The 27328-nt window shown below is 40.9% G+C and overlaps 3 protein-coding genes across 4 annotated transcripts; 1 reads left to right on the top strand and 2 right to left on the bottom strand.

Moving 5' to 3' along the window:
• Positions 1-53: 53 nt before the first annotated feature.
• On the top strand, positions 54-13616 carry unkl (unk like zinc finger; the record flags this gene model as incomplete). 2 transcript variants are annotated; one of them, XM_080523944.1, is made up of 16 exons in its annotated part: positions 54-118; positions 1212-1421; positions 3670-3846; positions 4216-4349; positions 4489-4624; positions 4717-4834; positions 5015-5099; positions 5308-5465; positions 5924-6145; positions 7024-7077; positions 7331-7508; positions 7600-7692; positions 7794-8003; positions 8127-8323; positions 8417-8674; positions 8868-13616. In XM_080523944.1, 16 exons carry the CDS (start codon positions 54-56, stop codon positions 9021-9023), a joined length of 2451 nt encoding a protein of 816 aa, XP_080380070.1. In that variant the 3' UTR covers positions 9024-13616. The 2 variants fall into 2 exon arrangements, with proteins under 2 accessions (XP_080380070.1, XP_080380071.1); XM_080523945.1 differs by lacking the exon at positions 5924-6145.
• A 141-nt stretch (positions 13617-13757) lies between these two features.
• Positions 13758-23088, bottom strand: LOC308150506 (dynein axonemal assembly factor 8; the record flags this gene model as incomplete). The annotated part of the gene is made up of 30 exons (XM_080523328.1): positions 13758-14059; positions 14192-14261; positions 14371-14456; positions 14551-14765; positions 15348-15468; positions 15567-15661; positions 15824-16019; positions 16181-16350; positions 16471-16509; positions 16595-16651; positions 16758-17060; positions 17232-17390; positions 17480-17611; positions 17834-17960; positions 18095-18249; positions 18369-18451; positions 18778-19072; positions 19156-19300; positions 19451-19564; positions 19654-19848; positions 19941-20093; positions 20205-20396; positions 20555-20696; positions 20779-21078; positions 21171-21413; positions 21489-21648; positions 21865-21967; positions 22110-22514; positions 22719-22817; positions 23020-23088. 30 exons carry the CDS (start codon positions 23086-23088, stop codon positions 13988-13990), a joined length of 4695 nt encoding a protein of 1564 aa, XP_080379454.1. The 3' UTR covers positions 13758-13987.
• A 793-nt stretch (positions 23089-23881) lies between these two features.
• On the bottom strand, positions 23882-26263 carry igfals (insulin-like growth factor binding protein, acid labile subunit). The gene is made up of 2 exons (XM_080522350.1): positions 26154-26263; positions 23882-25841 (listed from the first exon to the last, which is right to left on the bottom strand). The coding sequence occupies exon 2, from the start codon at positions 25834-25836 to the stop codon at positions 24034-24036; it is 1803 nt and encodes a 600-aa protein (XP_080378476.1). The 5' UTR covers positions 25837-25841; positions 26154-26263; the 3' UTR covers positions 23882-24033.
• Positions 26264-27328: the final 1065 nt, after the last annotated feature.

Raw genomic sequence — 27328 nt, 5'->3', positions numbered from 1 at the left:
ACCGGGCCTGAAACAGACAGTCGCGCATGCGCGTTTCATTGTTTTGACTGAAAATGCCGTCGGTTTCGAAAACGGCGGCGAACGCTTCTCCTCAAACCGAGAAGCCAACCCACTATACGTAAGTAAAGCCAACGTGAAACGGAAGAAATCATGTCTTGGACAAGATCATATTTTTTGTTGATGTTTTTGTTATTGTTTTACAACTGGAGCACTTGGTTTTCGTCATCCGTAGTGCGTTAAAACATGGTGCTTTTCTTTTTGTAAATTCTTCCGAATGCACGTAGCTGGCTAGCTGTTGAGCTAAGCTACAGTTAGCTAGTTTTCAAGACAGCTTTATCGAGGAAGTTCGCTAAATTGATAGCTAGCCATATGGGCTAATGTTCCCCTGAAATAAATACGATATAGGAATGGATGTACGATCGTATACAACAACTGTAGAGTTGTTCCCGCCCCCGTTAAGGAGTCGTGGACATAGTCCCGCTTGTTAGTAAACAGCTAGTACTAACCAGGATTGGTGCGCTATGATGGGGGGGGCCTGACTAAACTCTGCCACGAAAACCTTCCATGGAATGCTTCGTGATGGAAATATAATGTAGAATAAAGTGTGTTGATGGATATTTCATATGCTCGAATGATCAAAAGACTCACAGGGGGAAACGATGAGATTGCAAACGCCAAACACTTCCGTAGCATTTGTTTAACAACATGCAAGGGATAATGGTCGTTTAATGCCAATCCAGCAAGTAAACATACACATAGCTTTGCTTTCCTTCTTCCACCGTCCTCGGCCTGTCTCTACGCAAGTCTCTTACGTACTTGACGTACGCTGGGTCGTTATTGGAATGAGAGTAGCCTAACGTTAGAAATCATGCGTACTCTTTATGTCAACATCCAAACTATCGCAACCAAGTTTCTGTTGGTTAGGAGTTAGACATCCTTGGGCTGGTTGTCAAATAGAAACGTTGCCAGTCAATCCATTTCAATCATTTGGTAGCGATAATCGCCAAGATGTTTTCAATGCGTGAAGTTACTGTATTATAAGGCCTAGATAGCATTATTATGCTATGTTGTTCCTAACATTTAAAAAGAAGTATCGTATTATTTTCACAGTCAGTTATGATCATATAGGCCTGTCATTATACAATGTGTATTTGGTTTGCATAGATAATGTGATTTGGTGACTAATATACCCCCTGTTCTCCGCTTTGCAGCTATTTAAAGGAGTTCAGGACCGAACAGTGCCCGCTATTCTTGCAGCACAAGTGCACACAACATAGACCCTTTACATGTTTCCATTGGCATTTCCTCAATCAGCGGCGAAGACGACCGATAAGAAGAAGAGACGGGACATTTAACTACAGCCCTGATGTTTATTGCACAAAGTATGACGAGACTACGGGAATTTGCCCCGACGGAGATGAGTAAGTGTGAAGTTTCCTCGGTGAATATTAGTCTGGTTTCACTGTATTGACTGATTCGGTAGCTCAACCCCACATTGTACTCGTTAAGCCAACTCAATGTGTGCACATCGTCTTATAGCTCCTTACATTGTAAATGTATGTATGTTTTCTTCACTATCAAAGTAGAATGCTTCAAAAATACCAAGGGGTCCTGGACTAGCGTTTCCCTCCAGTCGTTCGCTAACCATTCTCCATTGTAGCAAACGTTATTGATACGTTTGGTCATACATGCTTTACGTTAGTATCCCCAGACTGTGATATAAAAACGTATAACTTTGATCTCTAGCTCTTGTTTTGAACAGTCGAGTTGCCTAAGTAGTTTCTTCCTCGTGCAAACGGAGCACACACCCCCTGTTTACTTGCTCGTGATTGAACCGCCTTTGTACGTAGCCTTCTCTCATTGGTCAAGGAAGCAATGTTTATCACCGTGCGCACCTACTGATTGATTCGGTTGATATAATAACGCGTTGAATGAGTTCTTGGTATTCCATCAATGTCGCTAAATGACAATTTTTTTTTTTTTAAATCCAGCTTTATTTGTATATGTCTTGCGAGATTTATCAATATAAGTCAGTTTTTCCGACGTAGCGACGTTGTTGAAATACCCCCCCTGCTTAGTATGTGTCCTTTCTTATTGTTTACAATTATACACAAAGTAAAGCAGGCTTTACCTTTTTCTGCATGCTTCAATGCAAGTACAATATAGACCTTATTCGAGCAAACAATCTCCTGATATATCTCCATGTTTGTCCTATCAATTGTCTGTTCATAATATATAAGCTATATATATATCTCCTTGGGGATTTATGTCACTTCAGCGCCTCAGTAGTTCCATCACACACATTATTTTATTACCACTTCCTTGGAAATGACTCAAGAAAGAAATGAGAATTGGCCTTTGACTCTTGGGCAATGTTTGACTTCTAAGAGTCAAACATTGCACAAATGGTCTTGGGAGACCTACAAACTATAGCTGGCCAACTTTAAAGCTGCATATTTCATCACAGGGATTAGATGGGCCTATGCAATTGCTTTTGGGGTAGTGAGTAGACATCAAAGGATGAGTATGCATGCATATATTAGCAGTGCATCTGTATCTACGTGAGATAAAATCTACTCTTCCGTTTCATAGTGTATTAAGGTCACTGTGCTACTGATATGGTATAAATGATGTGCAAAAACAGGCAGTTTATTTGAGTGCAATTGTGGAATACCCATGAATGAAAATGTAAGTATGTATAATTGTATTAATTTCCCTTAACTGTTCAGTAGGTTGTTGACTTGAAGAATGTCAAATGAGCAGAATGCAGTGTTTGTTATTCAAACAAAGCAAGCAATGTAAAAAGACTTAGACTTGACTTATAGCATATCTTATCTTGAGGAATAGGGCCAAGAATGAGAACAACTGAAACATGATATTGAAGCCACTCTAATGTCAAATGCAACATGAGAACAACATTTACTTCCCCTCTTAACATTTTGTTCTTGAATGTCAAAGCACCATTAATGAATCTGAGTGACTTGACATGCCTCACAGACACTCAAGGACCAAGGCAACAGGTCTGGTGAAAGTGCTTTTAGTAGATGTTTAGTGAGACACATGTCCACAAGTAGAGACTAATTAGCGATAGTTTCAGTTCCCTATATTAATGTATTTGGAATCAGTGGTCAGTAGCCTATACATTCTGCTTGTCACTCCTCTGAGAGTAAGCTCTTGTGCTCCTCTCATTCTACCAGTGGCTGATTCTATCAGTTGCCATAGTTACTGTTGCTATCAGTGTAAGGAGTTTTTGCTATATTTGAGAAGATTATTGGTTATCTAGTGTTTTCAATGTGAAGTTCAGCACATTAACATTGGTATTATTTATGTTAAATTCCCTGCCATACATCAATGCCTGTCAGAATCATCCATCCATAAAAGACAATTTGTTGCATTCCTCTCACTCCCACTGGGCATTGGTTGCATTTTTTGTGTTTTCTATTGTCTGACTTGCATATTAGGCACCAGAACATTTGCCACTAGTACAGGAAGACTCTCACATTGTGTTCTATAGCCCTAACTCTTTTCTGTAACTTCTACATTTCCTTTTACTATACATCTGTGGATTTAACATACCATACTGTGGAAGAGCTTTTATGTAGATTGTGTTTGATCATTTGAATTAGAAAGTGAATGACTAATTAAACATTGTCTCTTGTATCTGTCTAGCTGTCCTTATTTACACCGGACCACTGGTGACACAGAGCGCAAGTACCATCTTCGCTACTACAAGACTGGCACCTGTATCCATGAAACAGATGCTCGCGGGCACTGCGTAAAAAATGGCCTGCACTGTGCCTTTGCTCATGGGCCACATGATCTCAGACCCCCTGTCTATGATATCAGGTGATCTACCATACTGTCAGTATCCACTCTCTCAGATCATCTTACCTTCAGCTAACTGGTGTGTGAATGTTGTTGAAGCCACTTGCTTAGGAAAATAATTTGTAACAGTTATTGGATGGCCCTCGTTCACTGTGAAACGTGATTGGTGCAATAATCAATGTCAGTCACACGAATACCAATCTTTCTAACATAATAGGAGCTTGCAATGTAAAATGCAATGGTAAAAGAGGCTCACTCAATAGTTGCCTAGCAACTGGTTGAGCAAAGGAGCATTGTTAGACCAAGGCATGCCTTGATATTACATCTGCCTTTCCGTATTTTTTAAAGGTTTTTTTCAGTCTGAAGTAATTCTCTGATTAATGTGCATAGAGAGATTCAGGCGCAAGAGGCCCTTCAGAATGGACAGTTGGGATCCGGAGAGGGCATCCCTGACCTGCAGCCTGGTGTACTGGCCAGCCAAGCCATGATCGAGAAGACTCTTACTGAGGACCCCCGGTGGCAGGGTGAGTGACTGGCACATTGATCCAGATGACCTCACTTAGTAGTGCCTAAAACCCTTCCATTTGATTTCATTTGATTTTCTTGAATAGTTTGGTGAAGTAAAGAATTAAATTGTTAATAATAATTAAATCTTTCTTGCAGACACCAATTTTGTATTGGCAAACTATAAAACAGAGCAGTGTACCAAGCCTCCAAGACTATGCAGACAAGGCTATGCCTGCCCCCACTACCACAACAGTAGAGACAGAAGAAGAAATCCACGCAAGTTCAAATACAGGTAGGAGGTGGCACTAAACAGTAAATAAATAATGTGTGATGAGCGCATTTGTATGACTTCAAGTAGCTAAAGCCCTTTGAATTATGTGGTAGGTCAACTCCATGCCCGAATGTGAAGCATGGGGATGAGTGGGGAGAGCCATCAAAGTGTGACAGTGGAGACAGCTGCCAATACTGTCACTCACGCACTGAACAGCAGTTCCACCCAGAGGTAAGTGGACCTTACACTCGTATAGCAAACTGACACTGTGGCTTTCGTGTTTGTAATGTTGTTGTATTAACACAGTGGAAAATGTGGTTTGTAGGCCTATTATTTTATATATAATATCTCATTGTGTTGTGCAGAAAAAACCTGTCTTTTGCTTTTAAGTAAGATTTTTTTCTCTTCCAGATCTACAAATCCACTAAATGCAATGACATGAGGCAAACTGGTTACTGTCCTAGGGGACCGTTCTGTGCATTTGCACATGTAGAAAGTAAGTGAATTGCCAACAAATCTTGCCATTTGTTGTAACCCTATTAGATGAATACATTTAGGAAGTATTATCATTGTCATTCATGGAGGTCCAAATAGGCTACCTCTTTAAACAATTAACCCATGTCGTCTAAAAATGCTGCGTGCAGAAATGGTAATGACAATAGTATGCTCACATCAGAAATGTGTTTGTGACTGGGTTCCTCCAGGAATTCCCTCCACAGAAGAGACCATGAACTCATTGCTAACAGCGATGCAGTCAGGCTCCCAGTCCAAGCTGGGCTCTCAGCAGTATTCAGAGTGTCCAGTCAGCGAGTGGGCCAGCAGTGCCAACTCCATTAACAGCAACAACTGCCAAGTGGGGAAAGTATGTCTCCCAACTACTACTTTCTCTGTCTCTCCTGTCTTTAAAAAAAATAATGATTTAATTTAGTATGATACAGAGCTAGAATAAATAGGAGATTTTATCTGCCACATCAATTTTGTTTTGCATGTAATATTCTGTTTTGCTCTTTTAATTTGCTTGCTTTGCATTTCACTGCTCTCATCATTTAGTCTCTGGCAACACACGTGCAGACTCACACAGACAATTCTAATACATCTAGAGTTTAAAATGAAACAACTAACTGAAAGGAAGCGATCCTTTAGTGTTATTTCCACTTAAATTATATTTGGCTACTCTAACACGGTCAACTCCTTGAAATTGGTATTTTATCTCAGTATCTTCAGCAATCATCTGCTCTCTGACCACATGAAGGAAGATGGGCTTGTGTAGCTGGCTCAACATCCATGGTGTTAAGGCCCTTGTGTGCTTCTCTCCTCCAGGTTTCATGTTCTAATAGTCCAACTGTAACTCCAAGCTCAGGAAGCAACAGTTCAACTTTAACGCCAAGCTCAGGAAGCAACAGTTCATTGTCCCCAGTTGGACCCATCGGCAGGCCCAAATCCTTAACTAACGGTAGCTTATGTTCAGAGTCCACCACGTCCAGTGTTTCATCTTTGACGTCTAACTATCCCAAAGCGCCGGGCTTTGAACGTGAGGATCAGGTACAATAAGACTGCACTCTCTCTCTCTTTCCCCCGCCATACAGGGAAAACCCTGCATCGAGATTAGTGTAGGTCCTGACACTGCTTCACACACTTTGGTCATAGTTTTGATTCATTTGACTCATAGTTTGTATATTTGTGTAATATACTTGTTTAACGTTTTATAATTTGTGACACCTTGTATGTTTTCATTGTGAATGCAGATACAGAGATTCTACAACAGATTTGTAGTCATATTCAGTGTTGAGATTGTTTGTTCAACATCTCAACACATCTCATTCTGATTACCATGTTTGCATAGATCTGCACTTTGTTTGATATTATTTTAAAACAAGTGCCTGCTAATTTTTTAGAATGTCTGTTTTAGCCATAACTGGAGAACCTGTCTCTCTTGAATGAATGAATGAATGAATGAATGAATGGTCTTTATTGTCATTGCTATAGTACAGGTACCAAACAACGAGTGCTAGGAAAGAAAAAAAAAAACTGAAAAAAAACAGGAAGGGAAAGAAGCTGGTTTACATAGATAAAGGCTATGTACACTATCCACTATGCTATACTGTACAGGTAAGACGACTAGGGTTGTCCGGTTTCACAGACAAGGCTTAAGCCTAGTCCTGGACTAAATCACACTTTCAATGTAAAATCTCCATTGAAGATGCTTTTTAGTCCAGGATTAGGCTTAAGCCTTGTCTGTGAAACTGGCCCATAGTGTTATTGCACATTCATTTAAAGTGTCACAGTTTGCAGGCTTGAAATGGATATGACTGCAGATGTTTTACTGATTAACTTCACTTTTTTCTCTTTTAAGAAAGGCTCTCATCACCATTGGATTGCTGGTGCAACTTGTTTATCTTTAATGTGCTGTATTTTTTCAGACAAAGAACCATAAGGGACAAAGCGATCAAAAGTTGATGGACCAAGACAAACAGGTGAATAAGTAAAACATTTACACTTCACCCTACAGGTCATGTAGTGGATCATTTGATATTTTAAGGTAGTTGTGCTGAGGTGCTTAGATGTTCTGCTATATATTAGTAATTTGAGCTGATTTGATTATTAAAAGAAGCTCATTCATGAGCCTTTGTCTGAAGCATATGACTAGTAATGGTATCTGAGGCTTGCCTGCATTGACACTAGTATTTACAACAAAAGAACGATTCCCTACTATTTTCTTTTTTTTAGGCACACAATACTGTATTCTCTGTGGTAAACCATTTGGCATCCAGCATAACCTCCAGTATAACATCTAGCCTGGCCTCAAGTATTGGCTCGGATAGTTCCTCACCCACCACCTTATCAACAATGAATGCAAAAGCCACCCCTTTCTATCCTGGGAGTAATACAGTGGAGTCAGTTATAGGTAAGTTTTCTCTTGTAACTAATTTAGACTTATAACTGAGGGTAAATAAATAACAAATGTTTCCAGTATTTTAACACGTCTTCTCTTTCAGGGTCTGCTCTTGACCTGAATTTTTGTGACATCAATGTTGCCTCTCTTGATAAAGAGTTTGAGGAACAAGAACACAACAGTCTTGGTTTAACAAGTAAGTTCTTTAGAAATGTTGGTGTTTTACTTACCTTGAATATGACTTACTTGATATTGCAGTGAATGCTCTGGAAGAAACGTATTCTTGTGCCCCTCTAGGTCAAAGGTTCTTTGGAGGGTCTGCCCCGGTCAACATTCCTGGCTCACTTGCACGGTCCTCATCATTTAATTCCTCTTCGTCACTCTCAGCCTCCCCCCTGAGCTCCCTCTCCCAGTCCCTGTCCCAGTCCCTGCTGTCAGGAATGGCACCCCAGCAGAGTCAGCCTCAGGCCCTGCTTCAAACAACTTCCTCCTCCCAGAATTCTCTGGGTGAGTTTGCACTTAGCTCTGATAGACTAAGGGAGTTGGTCAGATTTCAAAATGTTAAAATAGTCCTTTACCTTCCTTTCTACTACGTACTTAAATGAAGGCAATTTCATTATCCCTCTGTAGGTTTGAATGGGGGAGCTAGCAGCATATGGGACTTTGTCAGTGGCAACTTATCCCCCAGCCCATCCCCAGTGTTCAGCAGCCTCACCTCCACCACTGTGAGCTCCAGCAATGCTGACCTAGCCCGCCTCTTCAGGGAGCTGGATGAGGCCAAAAGGAAGATCAAGCAATGGGAGGATGCCTGGCACCAGGTCAAACAGGTCAGCCCCTGCCATACATGAACTATACATGGGTGGTTTGTAAGTAATGTAACATGACTGATGTTAAACTAATAGTGTGTCTCCTTGATCTAGGCATGTGAGGCCTGGCAGAAAGACGCTCATGATGCAAAGGAACAAGCAAAGTCTGCTGAGGCAGAGCGGCAGCTGGCGGAGCAGAAGCGAGAGGACACAGAGCACAAGCTGAAGGAGCTCCAGGGGGACTTTGACGTGCTGTGTCGCTCCCCAGGAACACCCCTGCTGCGCAGCTATGGAGAGCTGGACCAGCTCCCTCTGCCAAAGCTTCACTCCATCCAAAGCCAGCTGCGCACAGACCTAGACCTTATAGATGGGGTAAGAAGAGCCAGATCCCATACAAATTCTCATTTGCAGTATCACTAAACCAGATAATCTGCCTGTCATTTACACAACATGATGTAGTTAAGCATGCATTTTCTATTGATCTGGCATGAAATCAATGTACTGATTTTCTTTGATTTTTTTTAACGATTTGCAACTGATACTCACTCTTCTTTTCCCAACACAGGTAATATATCAGCTTCAGTCAAAGAAATGTATAGTTTGCCAAAAGCATGATCGTTGCATAGTCCTGCAGCCTTGCCAACATTATGTACTTTGTGAGAATTGTGCACCTAGTAAAACAGAATGTCCTTACTGTAAGACAAAAATATTGAAGTGGTGATGTACAATTATTCAAGGTACTATTTAAGGAATTAGCCCTTTGAAGAACTACTAATACAAATGTTATGCTTACATTTTCTAAATAGCATTTTGTGTTTCAGTATTTCATATAGTGATGGAATTAATAGTTTTATTAAGAGCTTAATAAATGGTGTTTGACTGATAAATTAAGTACTTAAATGTCATATGTTATTTTGTATTGTAATGGTCATCACCACAGTTTCAAAACACATTTTGCCCTTATATCTGTTTGGATGTCCATAGTTTAAGTTGCCCTGATTTGACTGTTCATCTCTGAACACATCAGTCAAACATCATTATTGCAACCATCTTTGTGAAGAAAATGTATTTCTTGTTAAAGCACTTTGTTGACCTGGGATTTTGTTAAAGGGTATTTTAGAAATTAGCTTTAAGCTGCTTTGTAGTTTTTTGTTTCTTAGATTTATATATTTTTTCTAAATATGCTAATGTATGAAGCTTTTGTGTGTACTGTGAAACATAATAGAATATTTCATGTTTCCTATTGTTAAGTCATGGTATAGTTCTATATATCTTGTTAGATTTCATAGAAAAGTACATAGTTTCTACTTTCATTGTTAGATTTACATTTTTCAATCAAATAAGTGCAAACTTTGAATGCATTTTAGGCATAACCAGCAGCTGTAATATCAGTAAGGCACATGTATGCTAAATAAGTTAGGATATCAATTAGTCTGTCTTGTAGTGATTACTGAATTGCTCATTATGTAGTTCTTAGAGGAGCACGTATTGTATGTGCTGAAGTCTGACATGGTGAATTATATAGGACGCCTAGACTCTCAAAAATGTGTAGAACATATCTGATACTTGGCCTCTCACTCTCAAGTGCCTTGCCTTAACCTTGAGCATAGTGTTTAGGATTGTTGTAAAAGCAGACACAGGTAGTAAAAGCTTCTGCACAAATTTCTGCAAACTATTTCTACTTTATTTTTTACTTTGCATTTGCCTATATGTATCTGCCATAGAGTCTGTATCAGCCCAATTATTTGTAGAAGTTAGAAGTTGACCCGTTGTCAGTGCCTGTGTCCTGACTTCAAGCTTAAAAACAAAGCTGAAAACTCTCCCCATTCCTTGTCTTAACAGACAATGGTGCTTTTATTTTGGTGCAGCTTCATTCTCATTTAAAGTGACCACCTTTGATTTTATGTTTGGGAGTATGCAAATAAGGAAACAAATCCACAAATTTAATGACAAGACAAAAATAGGCTCCACTGTACAATTGAGTGCTTGTTAGTTTGTTCAGTGAAATGCACCATTCTGTACTGTTTACAGAAGAAATTAGTGGTGTTGAACCAGGAAGTTGTATTTTCAAATACGACAGTGTATGCTTAGGGTAATCTAATTGAAATGACCTTCTACTGTGTTCAAAAAACGATGTATGTGTTCTTCCCTGCTCTTTATCTTGGTCCTTCGATATTTACAGCAATTTGTAAGTTCAGTAGAAAGAAATCAGTATATATTTACAGGTACACATTTTGCAAATGAAACCGTTTACATTGACATGTATGGTAATTTAGTAACTCAGAAGAAAATACAATGTATTTCTCCTAAAATCCAAAAAGAGGAAATGTATAATGTTCCCTTGTATTTATGATGTTGGACAAGTTAAAAGCAGCAGGCTAAGCAATTGTATTGCATGTCTTATAATATGCGCCACGTTAACCAGCTACAAACCTAGATCACACTGCCAGATATATTTGTATAGACTCATTCTAGCATACTGAATGGTTGATGACTTCACTTCTGTAAGCTTTACTGCTGCTGTTGGTAAAAAGGTATTCATGTAGTTTAGTGTCATTAGCTTCATTAAGATGCTTGGATGTTATTGTGCATACACCGTTCAGACTCAGATAATATGACATCATCAATCTTCAACAAACATGAATACTCATTGGATTAAAATTGATATTTGATGAAGTTATTTCATTGTAAATGTGTGTATTAGTCAGACGTTTTGGTACTTTTGTAACTCTTAGAATGACGTTATAGGCCAGTGTACTGCAGGATAATTCTTTAATTGGTTGATGGAGAATCTTGCTAATGTTACTGGACTGCAGCGTATTGTCCATTTTTACTACTACCCCAATTTGGAAATGGTTTATAGTAAGTTATATTGGCTAAAATGGATTTCTCTGAAATGAACCAAAGTGGTGTTGTAGTTTCTTCTTGTAGTGACTTTCGAGGTGTGTATTGACATTTACAATTAGTATGACATTCTCTTCATATGTAAATGACAGAAAGAGAAAACTATGCCAACTGATTTGCTGACAATATTAATGGACTTACAGCCCATTTTGTAGTTTTACCAAAGACCTTTACTATTATTGATATTTTGTTTTATTTTTTATTTTTGTACTGTATTTTCATTTGAGCATTCTAAGTAATGGTTAGAAATCTAATTTGACAAAAAACAAACGTAGGACCTTATGTAGATTAATATGCATTTACAGAAATAACATCCCAGTCCCTATTTTTGTTTCACAAATGATTGTGGTTAGTGGGTGGGGTACACACAGAATTCTTTGAAACGTGTGATATGAAATGTTTTAATTGTCAGTTCTCAGTGAAGGAATGTCATAAGTGAATGAAATTTGTGTTAACATTCTTACGTGGCCATATAGATAAGTACAGTTTAAGTATAATTTTCTTTTGTATGTCAATTTCACTTTCAGATAATCTCTAAATCAGTTTCAGTTCTGAATATTGATGGTTGTGCATTTTGTATGCTGTCAAGAGAACAATTTGACTGTAAGGTGCTTTCTTTAGTTTTAATTTGTCTGGTGTTTTATTTTTTGTTACATATTTGAGTGGGTCATTATTGACAGGTGAAATAACAGGGAACAAGTTATTAGTATAACCAGTATCTGTGGCAGATACAGACATGAGCAGGTTATCACTCATTTGTTATTGGTCCACAAACCGTCTTTTTTATGTGGTTTTCTTTAATATGAAATCTCACTTTACTTCTGAATAGGAAAAAGTAGCTTAGTATTATAGCTAAAAAATAAAAATAATAACTCCTTGTTATGGACAGTTGTATCATTTTATTATGGACCAATTTAGCTTTTGAATTTATCTGTGCCTTTATGATAAAATGTCATTTATAATTGGCATTGAAAGACTATTGCTCTAAGAATATGAGGTGTAACTTCATGTATAGAGGATAAATTGCAAATTATATGAACGCAGACATATAATCATAATTCCAGTGCCTTTAGATATTACATGGACCATATAAGTTGGCTCCCCAATCAATCAAAATATGTGATGGACACTATGTAGATGATTTGATTGTTTGGTATGATATTATTTGAAATTATCCTCATGTTAACTCATCACTGAAGTCAGGCCACATTTCCTGTGAGAGGTATAGGTAACATCTGAAGATTCCTCATATTTGTCTGTATTTGCCATATCAGTTGTCATAGCATACCTAATACCTCCCTACCACTGATATATTCCTTATGTACTCAATGCATTGTTCATTGGCACAAGCAAACCCAGGCAATTACTGTTAAAGAAAAGCACCAAGTAGGAAGAGTCGTTATGTAAATGAACTGTATGAACTGTAATGAACTGTAATGAACTGGAGATGTATCATACTGTAATGCTCTGCAGTGGAATAGCCTAATCTATTTTGCATTTTTGTGAAGTGTTTTTATGGATTTTATGCAATCTTGTACATACAGTACACAAATATGATGTATGACACTGTTCAAATTTAGTAAAGGAAAAATGCCTAATACAGCATAAAGCTTTTGTAAAATAAATAAATAATGATCTGAATTGGTGGAACCACTTGTTCCTATAGATCATTTCAATGGAGATGTTAATTTAACATGGACACCCTGAAAGATTGAATGTACCGTTCTAAATTAGATATTCAGTAGGTCACTGGAATAACATGGAGAGCAGTTAATCCGTTCTGATGTAGCATCTAGTTTTGTGAATTGCTATACAATGAAATAAATTTATAAGACTTAAACTCAAATGCAGTTTTCAAGTTTCTGTATTTATAAGTGTAATGATTAAGGGGGAAAGAAATGTATTTTCTCAGGGTTTTACAGTGATGACTATAGAAGAAAGAAAGGTGTTAATTCTGAGTAAACTACAGTTCCTAGATTTATTTACATAGATTGACACTAATGGGAATACACATTTGTATCACGAACAAGAAACATGTCCCTTATTTTGTTACAATATGTATGGATACATAGGACACCCTGTATCAAATTAGTATTCAAATACTCCTAGAAATTATTCTATCTGTATATTGATTTGTGTGTGTGTGTGTGTGTCAACAAGACCGTAGCTATATCTAATGGAAGTTCCCCCTTTGTTAAAGTTATAACCCTCCTCATTGAAATGTAGATTGTCTGCATCAGAGATCGGCTTGAATGGCTTATTCTCTCAGACTAAGGTATTATTTATAATGCATAATCTTTTACCTGTAGTGTATAATTAATATTGTTAACATTTTACACTACAGTTATGCAATGGTTTACAGAATTCACTGAATGATTTTTACCATCTTGGAAATTAAAATAATTTTTGATCTGAAGCGTGTGGAGTATTTGTTTCATTCATATAAAACAGTCAAAGGTAGTTAGCATGTAGTGCACATTTACAAAAGACAAAAATATTTGTTTAAAAGGGACAGTTTTCAATCACAATCACAGAAATACAAGGACCTTGTCAATAAATTATTTTATTTACGTGTAAACAGTTTATTAGAGTTTGTTTACTACACGTGAAAGTATCTTACAATTGTGATGTGAAGAGAAATGTATTGATTTTATTTTTCCCTTCAGTATTGGACTGGATAAAAAACTAGAAATCCACCATTTCTGAAATATGTAATATCTAATTCAGCACATGGATAGCTTTGACACATGGACATCTAATTCAGCACATGGATAGCTTTGATTACTGTGGTACAATAGCGTGATGACTGTCAGGAGAAAGGACATCAAATAGGTAGCACAGCAGATGCACTGCCTATATCAAAAAAAGAAAAGAAAAACATTCTCAGACGTGCCTGATTTACTCAAGCATCACGTTTTAGGCATCATTTAGCCATTAATTTGCTCTGCAACACACAAATAATGTGCAAATGCATCAGAGACTTACCTCTTTTTCAGTCCTTGGGTAAACAATCATTTTACCCACTTTTTCCAAGTCTGACCTCTCCCTGTAAATTCTTAAGTTGAAAACGAGATAAAGCACATCATAAGCAATTATGCATTGTACAGATAATGATTAATAACATGCATATACACTTACATATGGCTTTCATCAGCCTTCCTTACCTTTCCAGCATTAAGTCAAAACAGGTCACAACATTATCTCTCTGAAGAGCGAGGATGAGACAGGGACCCTCTGGTAGATGAGGAGTCTAGAACGGACACAAAAGACAGGTGTTTGCCCTTAATGATCCTTGCATTGTGCTACTGATTAAACCCTCTAAATAGCAGAACCCCATTCCTCACCATCCTCTCCTTCTCAGAGGGTGGTGTCAGTATCTCAGTGATGTGTCCACTCTGGGCCTCATTCAGCACACTCATCCTTCCCGCCACCAGGTAGCAGCCTGTCCTCAGCAGCCGCTCCAGCACTTCCAGGTGGAGGGGCACTTGGCTGAGCCGCAACACGTTGGAGGGCATCAGTAGGCAGGTTGTCTGGCAGAGAGCACTGCGTATGAAGGGCCCTGCCACCCACAAACAAACAAACTCAACAGGACAGTTTTCATCCCAGTTAACAAAGTTCAACAGCAGCTGATACCACTTCAACAAATCACAACACTAGCAGCTCCAGCACAATCATAGTCAATGAACCATAAAAAGTAAATGATTTAAGGAAGGGACCCTTTTTGCATCCTGATACAGGTAGCTTGTAGTAAACATGCCCTTGGCTTGGCTATTCAATGGCTATATTCCCCTGAATAATTATCATCTAGCTTTTATATAATAATAATAATAATAATAATAATATATGCCATTTAGCTGACACTTTTATCCAAAGCAACTTACATTACAGTGAGTGCATACATTTCAGTATATATGGTCCCAGCAGGAATCAAACCCACAACCTAAGCATTGTTAGTGCCATGCTCTACCAACTGAGCCACAGAGGACCACAGCTTTTGCTTTGCACCTTAGCAAAACATAATAAATACATAAATCAAATGTAAGCAAAGAGGTCCCAGACTCAAAGCAAAGCTGTTGTTGATTGTAATGATTGTAATTTCACAATACATCACCCTCTATCAGTGAAAGTATGCATAGAATACCTCCATTCAGTCCCAATGCCATTATGCGTGATATAGATGGCTTGTTCTTGCTTATAGTAGCAATAGTGTGTCTTTGTTCTCGGGTCAGACAGGCCAACGGGTCTGAGCTTACAGAAGGTATCTGCAATAAGAAGGAGCAACACAAACATATGGCACATAAAAAAAGGTTGTAGAGCTGGGGTTAGTAAATCCTATGTAAAGTCTAGCACTCGATGATACCTGCTCTTGTCTCATGATATCAGTCTCTGTGCAGCACAGGCCCTCTGCGAACACCCTCTTCACATCTTCAGCAGCTCTCTGATATGATCCTGATCCTAAAAGACAGTATTGTATTATTGGTTACTGACATTTTTTTGCTTTAGAATGTTTAGAGCCACTCCAAGCCAGCAGTCTGTTGCACTGTTATTGATTGATCTCTGTTGACTGGCAGGGCCTGGAAAGTGTCCCAACATGGGGGCGAGGGCACTGAATCTGACCATAGATTCCGCTGTGCAGACAGTCAGCACCATAACAAGCCCTCCACAGGAACTGGTCCTGAGCGCAGGCCTGGAACTGTTCCTCAGGCCCCAGCAGGTCCAACAGCCGCCTCACAGCGTTCTCTCTCTGGAGGCAGAGAGCCAGAGAGGGGCCAGAGCACAAGTACTGCACCTGAGCTTCTAGATCAGAGGGGTCCTACACAAGAAGAACAGAATAGAACTGCAGTGAGTCATTGCAATAAAATCCACTGAATAAGTTGAGCAGTTAAATTCAGCATTAAGAATGTTTTTGTGATACTCCTTTACAATGAAATACAGTAAAACATGTTTAGGTGTAAGTAGGAGGGTATGAGTTACCTGATGCTCACCAGTGGACACCAGTGACATGGCTGCGTTTGTGTCCAGCACCACCACATGCAGGCCCACCAGAGTGAAGCCATTCTGATGGACTTTGCTGAGAATGTTGCCCAGAGTATGGCTCCAGACTCCAGGTTTGAACAGACACAGTGTGACCAGTAGCTGGGGGCCTAATGAGAACCATTACAAGGACTTGAACAAATCAAAGATGTATTTATTTTAAAAAGATTCTTCAACATCATGTTGTATATTGTTTTAAATTATATGAATAAAGTAATGTGAAAACTCACCGTGCGCCATGCAATTGAATAGGAACTCACTATGGGAACCTGTAAGAACAAAAAAACGATCATAAGGGAGGTGAGGGACAGATACTGTACTGATGCTTGTGATGGATGTTACAGGCCGACATACCAGAACTGTTGTTACAAGATGAGGGCAGAAATGTCAGTAATGGGCGCACACTGTGATCTGAAGATGAGAAAATGCATACAGTTTTAGCTTTTATGGACATCATCATCCCAGAGAAAGGGTAGGGAAATACATAGTACGCAGCTCACACTGACTCAGGCTTTACCTGGGATCATCTCTCCCTCTGAGAAGAAGAGAGAAGCTTGTCTTAAGGCGAGCTCAGGGGAAAGGGACATCAGCACACTCAGGTCACCAGGGTAATCACATGACAGGAGCCTCCTTAGTGTGGCGAAAGCGTCCACCCTCCTGAGTACACACACTAGGGCAGGAGATGATGCCAGGCCCACCAGGCTGCTCTGCCACTGCCGTTCGCCCACTTCAAAAGGGCTCACCAACAGTGCCTGCTGCCATGATAACGTAGGCAACCACTTGAGGGCGAGCAGCTCAAATCCAACCTCTTCTACATCATCTGGAGAAACAGGGTAGAATACTCTAATATTAATACTTTAAAAGATGAGTTCAAGGCTACATCAGAACCGCAGGTGCAGAATGATGTATGAATAAGGATGTGTTTTTAACATCTGAGGGGATGTTAATTCATGCTGTGTGGTGAGAATGGTTATTACGTATGAACCTGTACCTGCTGGGTAACCTCTCAGCAGCCTGTGTAGGAGGCTCAGTCCCTGTCCCATGTCAGAAAGGGTGAGAATCACCACCTGCTCCATCTCAGGGTTGGATGGACACCTACGATTGGACAGGACCACACCACGGGGGTCCGGCACTTCCCACATGCGCCTAACTGAGAAGCAAGCAAAAGAGAAACTCGCACAGGGGCACAGCGTCTTCATACTGTAGATAGACTATGGGGAGTGGGCATTCTTCACTCACCAAAGGTATGGAGCAGGCTTTCTCTGTAGGGCAAAATGTGAAAGCAGCAGCTTGGGTCCACCTTTCCCTCATGAGACAGTCTGGAGCTGATGCGTCCAATCAACTTCTGCTCCTCCAACTCCTTCATCAAGGCTGGCACAATAACATCATCAACAGTGTCAATAGTACACTGATGTTTCAGGCTCGAATGCAGACACTCTTACAGCTGACATTCAGAAAGCACACATTCAGAACCAAATAAAAGAAAAGTAAAGGTAACTTTTAAGCCAGTAGCATGTCCAATCTATTCAATAGCAATGAATTTGATCCTAACTGGAATAATGGTAGCCTCCAGGAGGAGGGTCAGTGCTGTACCTGTAGGCAGGCTAGCAGAGTGGTGAAGAGCACTCTCTCTCCTCAGCAGTAGCACCAGGCAGTGAGAGGACAACACCACCTGCTCCTCACCCAGGGTCACAGTGGGCGGGCTGCAGAACACTGACACCTGGGGAAGCAGGTAGGCAGACAGAAAAGACAAGGGCATGTAGAGAACATTGATCTCTTAAAACCCTCTCAGGGTAATTCCATGTCAGTTTGATGTGGTGTGTTTGATCTGCTGACAACATGGTGGGGTCCAACCTGCTGGCTGGTGAGCCCTAGACTCTGGGCCTGTTTGTTGTCGAGCTGCAGCCTCTGGAGCCCCTTCAGACTGAAGCCTCTGCGCTCACACACAGACAGCACCTGGCTGTAGCAGCATGGAGCCACCGCAGGAGACACCACTACGAACACGTCCGCTGTGTGGGGGAGAGGGAGGGAGTGCGACTTTTTGCACTTTGCTAACTTCTTGGAATCCAAATGAGAAGTTTAGGCCAGAACACTAACATGTGACCTTGTTTGCTTGCATTCGAGTTACCTTTGACAGTGGCACACAGGGTGGCAGCCGATGTCCTGGATAGATACCATGGGGTGTTTCCTTCTCCATCGTCAGGAGGAGCTCTGAGGTTTGGAAGAGAGGGATGTTTATACGTCATGTATTGACTACTTTGTTGAGCATATTGCATAGATATCTTGATTAGATATACAGTATGCCACATACATAGGATTATAGTGAGTATAGTTGAACAGATGAACAATAGTTTACATTTCACATTAATACATGTTACATTTTCAAGGGAGCAAGTCTAGGTTTATTTCCATTGTCACAGAATGTTAATTCTCTACTTGTATTGCTTTATTGTGTGTGGACTTGACTGTATCTGAATAATATAGAAAACAACAACAACATTTCAGTGTCACTAGCATGATGCTGTGTGACTACACACCTGTCATTTAGAGCCTGGTTAGGGCTGTGTGAGTTATCTCCGGGAGCTCTTCCTGCAAACGAAATACACAGTTCCCGGTGTACTCGACTGGCCAGGCGAGGAGAGTAGAGGAGGGGCTGGTCTTTGCTGCTGCAGTGCAGGGCGTTAATAGATGCTGGGGCTAACTTCCTTGCCAGCAGTGGGTCTGAGGGGCCTGTTACGTCCTGCCATACTTCGCGGGCATGAGGACCCCGGATAGCCAATGCAAGGATGGGTTGAATGGTTCCATCACATTGCTGTCCATAGAGTACATTCCCTAACAGAGAGAGAGGAACCTGTGTTACTCTACAGTACAGTCCATTGAGACTCTGCAGTCTCTAGATACAGTATAAGTCTTACCTGTGCTGTTGGTCAGAAGTCCATTCGGGGGGTAAAGGAGGCGGAGTCCACATACATCCAGTCCTGAGTTGTGGATAAGCTGGAGGGTGTGATGAGTCACTAGGGGTTGCAGGAACAGAGCTTTGTTTCCCAAGGCAATAGCTACCTAGGAAGAGAAGTAAAACAAATATGCTCAATCACCTCAATCCATACCTGTGGCCATGATCATGGGATAGTGACACCATGATTTGATATAAAATCAATCATATATTTTTGACCAGCTCAAACATGCCACTGCTTAAGACAGATGCTTCACCTCTGTGTGTAACTGCTGCGCACACATGGTCTCTGCCCTCTGACAACATGGTTCGGGGGTCTCCAAAGTCTGCCAGTAGAAGCCTGGACTCAAATGGAAGGCCCTCTCCACAGCCTATGACACAGAAAAAGACATGGCACACTCTCAGGTATGTTCAGAACTTCATAATCACAGAGTCAATCTCAGACTCTAAGCACACCTACTGTTTTTTCTGAGTTGACAGAGATGAAGCAGTCAAGGCAGGAGGAAGGAACATAGATGGTTGGTGGATAGGCCTGTTGGTCCAGTAGGGTTCGGAGCTGTGGCAGCCAGTGGGTAGCGGCACTGAGGGAGGTCTGGGAGAGGAACCTGCAGACTCGCTGATGGAACAAACTACGGCCCTTATTCATGCCTTTTTTCTATGAAAACAAAACGGATCACAAAGATCAGTACTGAAATCATAACTGCAGATTAAGACAATGGATGCACTGTTTGATTGCTCTTAGCTCACCCTGGGTTTTGGGCACTGCTGTTGGCTCTCCTCATGGGACACAGCCAAGATGTGTAGAGCCAGTCCATCCTCTCTCCATAGTTGCTGCAGCCCAGCCACCCAGAAGGGGACATCTATGCAAGCCTTGTCTTCATGATGAGAGCCAGGACTAACCTAACACACACAGTTCAGTGGCTTCAGTAAGATGGCGACTCCATACCACAAAAAGAGTGATCAAATCATCTGATTTGATACTTGTCATGAAAAAGTAAATCAAATATTCACCAGAGACAGAAACCAAGCGACCAGGGAGTTGTATACATGGGATTTGGTTGTGGTTGACTCTACTGTTTGTGCTTTCCCAAGACTGTAGCTGGCCACCAGTCCTGGGCTGGAGAGGCATACAGTGAGCAGCAAGCACTCCTTATCCTCAATATGTGCTGGCAGAGTGTTGATTGACTGTAGGTAAGTGGCCTCCTGAATGAAATTAAATGGAATATGAAGGGGTACTGTACAATTTAGCTAAATATACTATGAGAGAATGAGAAACAAGACTGAGCAGTTAGTAAACTAGGAGTGTTTTGGGTTGAAGTTAAGTTGATTAAGTTGGTAAAAGTTAAGTTAAGTGAACTTACAGTGTCATAGAGAACATCAGTCTTCTCAGCAGCAGGCTCCCTGTCTCTGACAGATCTTGTTGGTCGAAGGCTTTTTAGTTGCTTCTGGAGCTGCTGGCGCTGTTTGTGCTGTCGCTTCTGTTTTTCTCTCTGTTCCTGGTAACTGACAAAAACAGGTAATCAGGCAATGTGATGTATAATATTCAGTTCAATATGAGAAGTCCCTTGAGTAAAATATAGCCTACCTATGATGTTTAGGCAGTCCAGTTGTAGCACTCTGCTGGATAGCAAGTGTTCTCTTTATTTGTGGCCTGTTCTGAACACATTGCCCTGAGGAAGCTGTGGTTTGGTTATCCACCTTTGGAGGTAGATACCTCTCCCCACTGTCTCCATCAGGAACTCTGTGTTGGGGCGGCTTCTCCCTCATACCCTCCTTTTTAAGGGTTCCACACAGTTCTAGTGGATCTGGATGTTTCCTGTCTCGATCAATTATGTTTCTGTTCGCTTGTAGTTGTTTGAGTAACATACTTGTTCCAGTCATTTCCCTGGGAGGAGAGAAACAAATACATTGTGTATTTGGGAAAGAGTTACAGTGGGTCTTGTGCTTGTGACTGTTGTAATAAGAGGAAACATTTACCCTCTCCCACGTGTTGATCCTGTCTGCATATAACAGTTGGTTTTCAACATGGATGGGTTGTCCTCTTCTGGGTTGGGGTTATTCAGTGTCCTGGATATTGGTGAAATGCCATTGCATGATCTTGTTGTTTTTGCAGGGGGTTCAGGGTTTCGCAAATCGATAAATATAGTGGGAGACTGCTGACCATTCAGCTGTAACTCTGCTGCCATCCTTTTGAATGAGTTTCTCTGTTCACAATTGTTTCTGCATGGTAGAAAAACATATTAATTCATGGCAACAAACATTCTGTTACTCACGTAATTTGGTATGGTATTTTACCTGAACATGGTGGGATACTGTCCAGGAGCTTTCTGAGGAACAGCATCTGTTTTTACTGATCCTGTTCTTCCCTTCTCTTTAATATCTCCACATGACTGTTTCTTGCAGAAAGAAGTCAGACGCTCCATTATATTCCCCTGTGGCCTTTCATTGTCACCATCTGTGATTTAATTGAGAATGACATGGGAATTGATTATACTATCCTCTTTGCTTACGACAATTGCCTTGACTGTGAATGACAGGCAGTAGAATAACTTCCTGAAAAATGTAACTGGTGTTGACCTTCGAGTGTTCACCTTGTCTAAAAAATGAAGTAGCTGATGTAGCTGTAGCTTAGTAAGTATAACAGTGAATTACACTCGATATTTCTCTCTACCTTGTTGTAGTTTTACAAGTTTGTTCGACACATTGCCTCGTAATTGGTGTCCATCTTTCTTTAGAGTCTGGAGGACGCGGTCCAGATCCCAGTGATCAAGTGGCTGTAAAAAAACGCAAAGGCATTGACTATTTTTCAGGACACATCTTCATCTTCATAATATGTATGCACCTACTCAGTATGATCTGAGACATTTTTTGTTAGGCTACTAATTGTGCAAGAGTGTGTGTGAAACTAAAACTTACTGTAAAAGACAGAACAGGAAATCCCTCATCAGTGCTACCATTCTGTTGAAGCTGTTCTGGATAGGTGTTTGGATTTGATCTTTGCAACTTAACTGGCTCCAATGTGTTGTCTTCACAAGCACCATTCCGTAAAGGGTGAAGGGATGTGGAGTCAGTTGTACTCTGCCTACTTTGGTGCACTGTGCTGTCCCCTTTCTTCTCCGCAGGAACATTACTGATTGTGTGGCGTCTTGCCTGAGTGGAGTTTCTAATAGCGCCATGGATGCATAACCCATTTGCCTCAATACCTATGGGGCTTGAGCCTAAATCAGTAGCTCCCAGGGGCTCAATTGAAAGTTTACTTTTGTTGCATAAGGTCTCCTCTGTCCAACACATTTCTGGGTGTGCTACAGGTGTCAGCAGCTCCTGATTGGGATACACAGACACACAGACACACAGACACACACACACAGACACACACACACACAGACACACACACACACAGACACACACACACACACACACACACACACACACACACACACACACACACACTCAATTAGTAAATGTGTAGGTACTACACTTGTCATGTGTCATGCACTAATTGAGGAATCAGCTAACTTAGCTCACCGCAAATTCTGTGTCCTCCAATGACAGACACTCCAGGAAGTCTTCAGGGAGAAGGGCTATTGGTCGGCGAAAAATGGATATGTCCTCTTCATTCTCAGACTGGAGGGTGTAATAGATTATTTGACTGCAGTCATCAGAGCACTCAACAAGGCTAGAACAATCTTTAGCTCTACACACTAAACCTGATTGAACTTAGCTAGCCCCTTAGCTTAGCTTCCTGATAGAAACAGTTTCTCTACCATAGATAAGCCAGTCAGGATAGCTGGCAGCTAAGAAGAAAGTTAAGCAAACTTCAACTTACTGACGAGGAGTCCGAATCGATGGACGGGATATTCAATATGACACTGGACCAATACGACGAAGGATTCATTTCCAATTAGACACAAATGACACGTTAAACTGTAAACTGTAGACCCAACGAGAATCTAAATGACAGTTGGCCTGAAGAAAAGACCGACTAGTACGCGACTATCAAGCGTTACCATAACAACCGAACACAGTGTGAGCACGTGTCCCATGTTGTGTTGTAGAACGGTGAAACCTTTGGTGAAACTACGGTATACTCGTGGTAAGTGGGTGCACGCTACATTTGATGAATTTGTAATCAATTATACATTTGATTCCCTATAAGGCCCATGAATAGCTTTTGCTCTCATATGGACGTTTTAGGATTTGGGTTTCCTTACTTTTTTGTCAACACTGTCATTGCACTTTGCCAAACTGCACAAATTGCCTGAATCACAGCCCTATTATTACATGTGTTGCATATACTGTAATATTTGTTCATGTCTTTACCTGGGATGAAATGTGTAAATATTATGAAGAAATCAGTTAGATCTATTCTAAGGGGCTGATGATGAAGAAGGACATAATTGTGTTTTACAAGTTTGAGTTTCATCCACATTATGAGAAGCTGCTCCTTTAATTTGTGAAGGCTGATATTGTTTGCCATTTGGTTGTGTCCAATTTCCTCAAGAGATCATTGTCCTTTGCATCTCCTTGATATTTGTTTAGAGGACAAAAACAAACATGCCTCTTGTTTATTCAGTGGAATGCTTTTAACAGACTCTCATTCAGAAAATAGGCTGTTTTACACATTTCTAAAAAGCATTTAATGATGTGTTGTGTTGTGTTGTATATATACATCAAGTTATTCCTGAAAGTACTTGCCATGAATTTAATTAAAATAAATGAATTAAAACAAACAATGAAAAATCTAATTAAAGGGAAAATACCAGAGACAATTATTAAACACATTTAATGTTTGTCTTCAATTGCATATGGCTTCTTGAAAGACAAAGAGGCCACCCTTCACTCAGCAGTTGAGGAAGTGTTCATTGCTGATATCCCGCAGGTCATGGCCAACAAGATCTGGGGGGCTGCTGCATGTTATGTTGTTATAGATGGTGACAACAGTGTGGGGCTCCTCTCCTTCCGCCATGGTTTCCACTTGCCGGGGCACCACCTGCGGCTTCCTCAAGCTGTAGTCTCTGAGGGGAAGGACGCTGCAGTCACATTTCCATTGGTTACCTGACAACCAGAGTTGATCCAGGCTGTCAGGAATATCTGGTGGAATGTCACTAAGAGCATTATCTTTCAGGTTAAGGTAGCGTAACCTGGGCAGAAGCTGCATAGTACCATTCTGCAGAAACTCCAGTTTGTTGGCTGAAAGGTCCAGCCATGAGAGATGCTGCAAGGGTAGGAGGGCGTCTGAGGGGAGCTGCTGGAACAGGTTGTTTGATAGCAGCAAATAGTCCAGGTTCTTGAGGCCATAGAAGGTATGGGAGGTGAGGGCTTCAAGCTTGTTGAACCTCAGGTCAAGCTGCTGAAGTCCTAATAGGTCCACAAAGCTCTGGCGCTCCACCACAGAGATATTGTTGTGTTGGAGGAAAAGCCGTCGCAGACCTGAGAGTCCAATCAAAGCTTGGGTTGTGACCCGTGTTAAACAGCCTCTGTCCAAATGGAGACTATGGAGCTTTGACAGGCCCTTGAACACTTGGTCTGGAAGACTGCGGAAACAGCTGCCAGACAGGTTAATCACAGCTACGTGAGAGAGGCCCATGAAGGTACCCATACGTGCCTCCTGCACCTGGTTATGCTCTAGCTCTAGAACCTCCAAATGACCTAGCCCCTCAAAGATCCTCTCCCCTAAGGCACGGATCCGGTTGTGGCTCAGACGCAGCTCCTCAAGGTATTGCAAGTCGCGGAAGGTCCTGGGCCTAAGTCCGTTGATGGAGTTGTTTGAAAGCCGCAGCACATGGAGACTATGTAGACCCAGGAAAGTCTCATCATGGAGCCCTGTTAGTCTATTGTTTGTGAGATCCAACCATCTGAGGGACTTCATACCCATAAACGCTCTGGGTACCACTGTGACAATCTGATTCTGGGCCAGGTATAGTTTTTGCAGTTTTGGAAGCTTCAAGAATACATTAGCTTTAATGACCTTCAGGTAGTTTCCAGTGAGGTCCAACTCCTTCAGCTCAGTTAGACCTTGAAAGAGCTGTGGCTGTAAGTAAGCCAGTCTATTCCCTGCCAGCACCAGCTCCCTTAGGCCATGCAGGTCATGGAAACCAGTCTCAGGCAACACCGCTAATGAGTTCCACCCTAAGTTGAGAAGCCACATATTTGAGAGACCAGAAAATAGCTTATCCTCAATACGTGAGAGCTGGTTGTTATGGAGACTAAGTGAGGCAAGATTGGGTGTGTTCTGAAAGATAGTGCCAGGTAACGAACGGAGGCGGTTGCGCTCCAGATGGATGTGAGCAAGCGACTTAAGACCTTTGAAAACCTGGGGGTCAAGTGTCACCAGCTGGCCACTCTGTAGATTCAGAAAATCCAAGTTGCTGAGGTCTTTGAAAGAGACTGCAGGGAGAGAGGTGAACAAGTTCCCATCCAGCCAGAGGGAGCGAGTGGAGACAGGCACGTCAGAGGGAACCTGGGTGAAGTTGTGTGCACTACAGTACACATTGAGCTCTAAACTGTAGTCATCATGCAGGCAGGTGCAGCTCTTGGAACAAGGAATGGGCTCCTCAGTGGGCTTCTCTTCCCCTGTGTCAGGGTCTGGCAACACCAGTGATGTTCCCAGTACCCACAACACCAGCAGCACAGTGGTGTGCATAACAGCTGGGGATAGAGAGCAAAGGGGGTAAGCGCTATGCAGCTATGTAAATCCTCCCTGTTAGCCAATTGATGTACTGTACCACTTTTCTGGAATGTACAATTATAGGTTTATATGTTTCGGATTTTAGATTGCACTTATGCTCAACAAAATATATTCTAAATATAGGCTTAACGCATAATTAAATAAGCATTAATTTATTCCAATATGAAGAGAGCTGCTAAACATATACATACATATGTAGCCTAGTTTTAACTTTAACCGTTTTAGGTGTAATAGCTAGAAATTCCATTACTCAGCATATGGTGTTGTCCTACCTTAGATTTTTAGCAATGTAGAGTTGAGGGCGACAGGCAGCACCCTACTGAATGACCAACCTGTGTGTGTATGTGTGTGGTTGTGTGTACATGAGGAAAGGCAAACCAGCCTACCCCTATGACACACTTAAAAAAAAGAAGAAGCCAGACCCACTGAACATGCAAAATTAACCTGTTCATTTCTTTTTTTTTCTTTTTTTTTTACTGCAATAATTGTAATGGCCTCTCACCAGTATAAGTTATACAAAGGAATAGCATACCAACCAAATACAAATAAACCACATAACACGTTTTTTTGTTACAATAAAAAAACACTTTATTCCAATGTTTTTAGTAAACACTCTTGATAAACAATGGTGATAAAGTGTTGAATAGTCATTATTATGTTTTCTTTTTGCCATACAGCAGTATAACAGCATTACTAACAGCATTGGTGGAGGCAAACAGCCATACAGTAAATGGGTCTTGCTTTATTGTTTGTAAACTTCTATAGGTCATAATATTATTAATACATCCACACATGCATGTCTAATTCACTCTTACTCTTTCAAGTGGCCTTTGATGTTTACGAAAGTCAGGGTCCTATCTGAGTACATATACTGTAGATTCTGACTGATACAGAGTGGCAAAGAGATAAGACAAAACCAGTGCACTGAACCTACAGTATGCTGGCCATAAAAATATCAATAGCTTTTACTTGGAATTGAAATAGCTTTAAGTATTGGCATGTGAGATGTAGAGGTGTATGTATTTAATAATTATGGGTTGATATCAGTGCACATTAGAAAGTCATCATCCCAGGTAACTGACATAGGGAAATGTAGTAACCTTATCTCACAGTTTGCAGGTTGGGGTCAAATCCAGGGGTACATTTTGGTATCTGAATTATGCCCTTGACAATTAGTCAGCAAAGGCTATGATGTTAAACATCAGACTTTAACTCTATTTCTCTGTATCTAGTTTCCCAGGACTACTGATAACTGGAATGTTCCAAAGGACAACCTGATTCAGACAGAAAACGTGACCTGGCACCCAAGAGTTTCAGTGATCATTGTCTGGTCAATCCTGGACTTTGACACGGTATCAGGAAAGAAAAGACATGAGGTAAAATGTACTTAAATTAAGTAATACCTTCTTGTAGACTTTGAAATCAAAAGCACAATAAGTTGTCATGC

Source organism: Nansenia antarctica (assembly GCF_963989245.1).
Source record: "Nansenia antarctica genome assembly, chromosome: 2".
Lineage (NCBI taxonomy): Eukaryota > Metazoa > Chordata > Actinopteri > Argentiniformes > Microstomatidae > Nansenia > Nansenia antarctica.
This window is presented reverse-complemented; position numbering and strand designations above follow the sequence as displayed.

What these genes read in the sequence shown, in the direction of transcription:
- igfals (XM_080522350.1), bottom strand. Translation starts at nt 25,836, where the DNA reads ATGCACACCACTGTGCTGCTGGTGTTGTGGGTACTGGGAACATCACTG.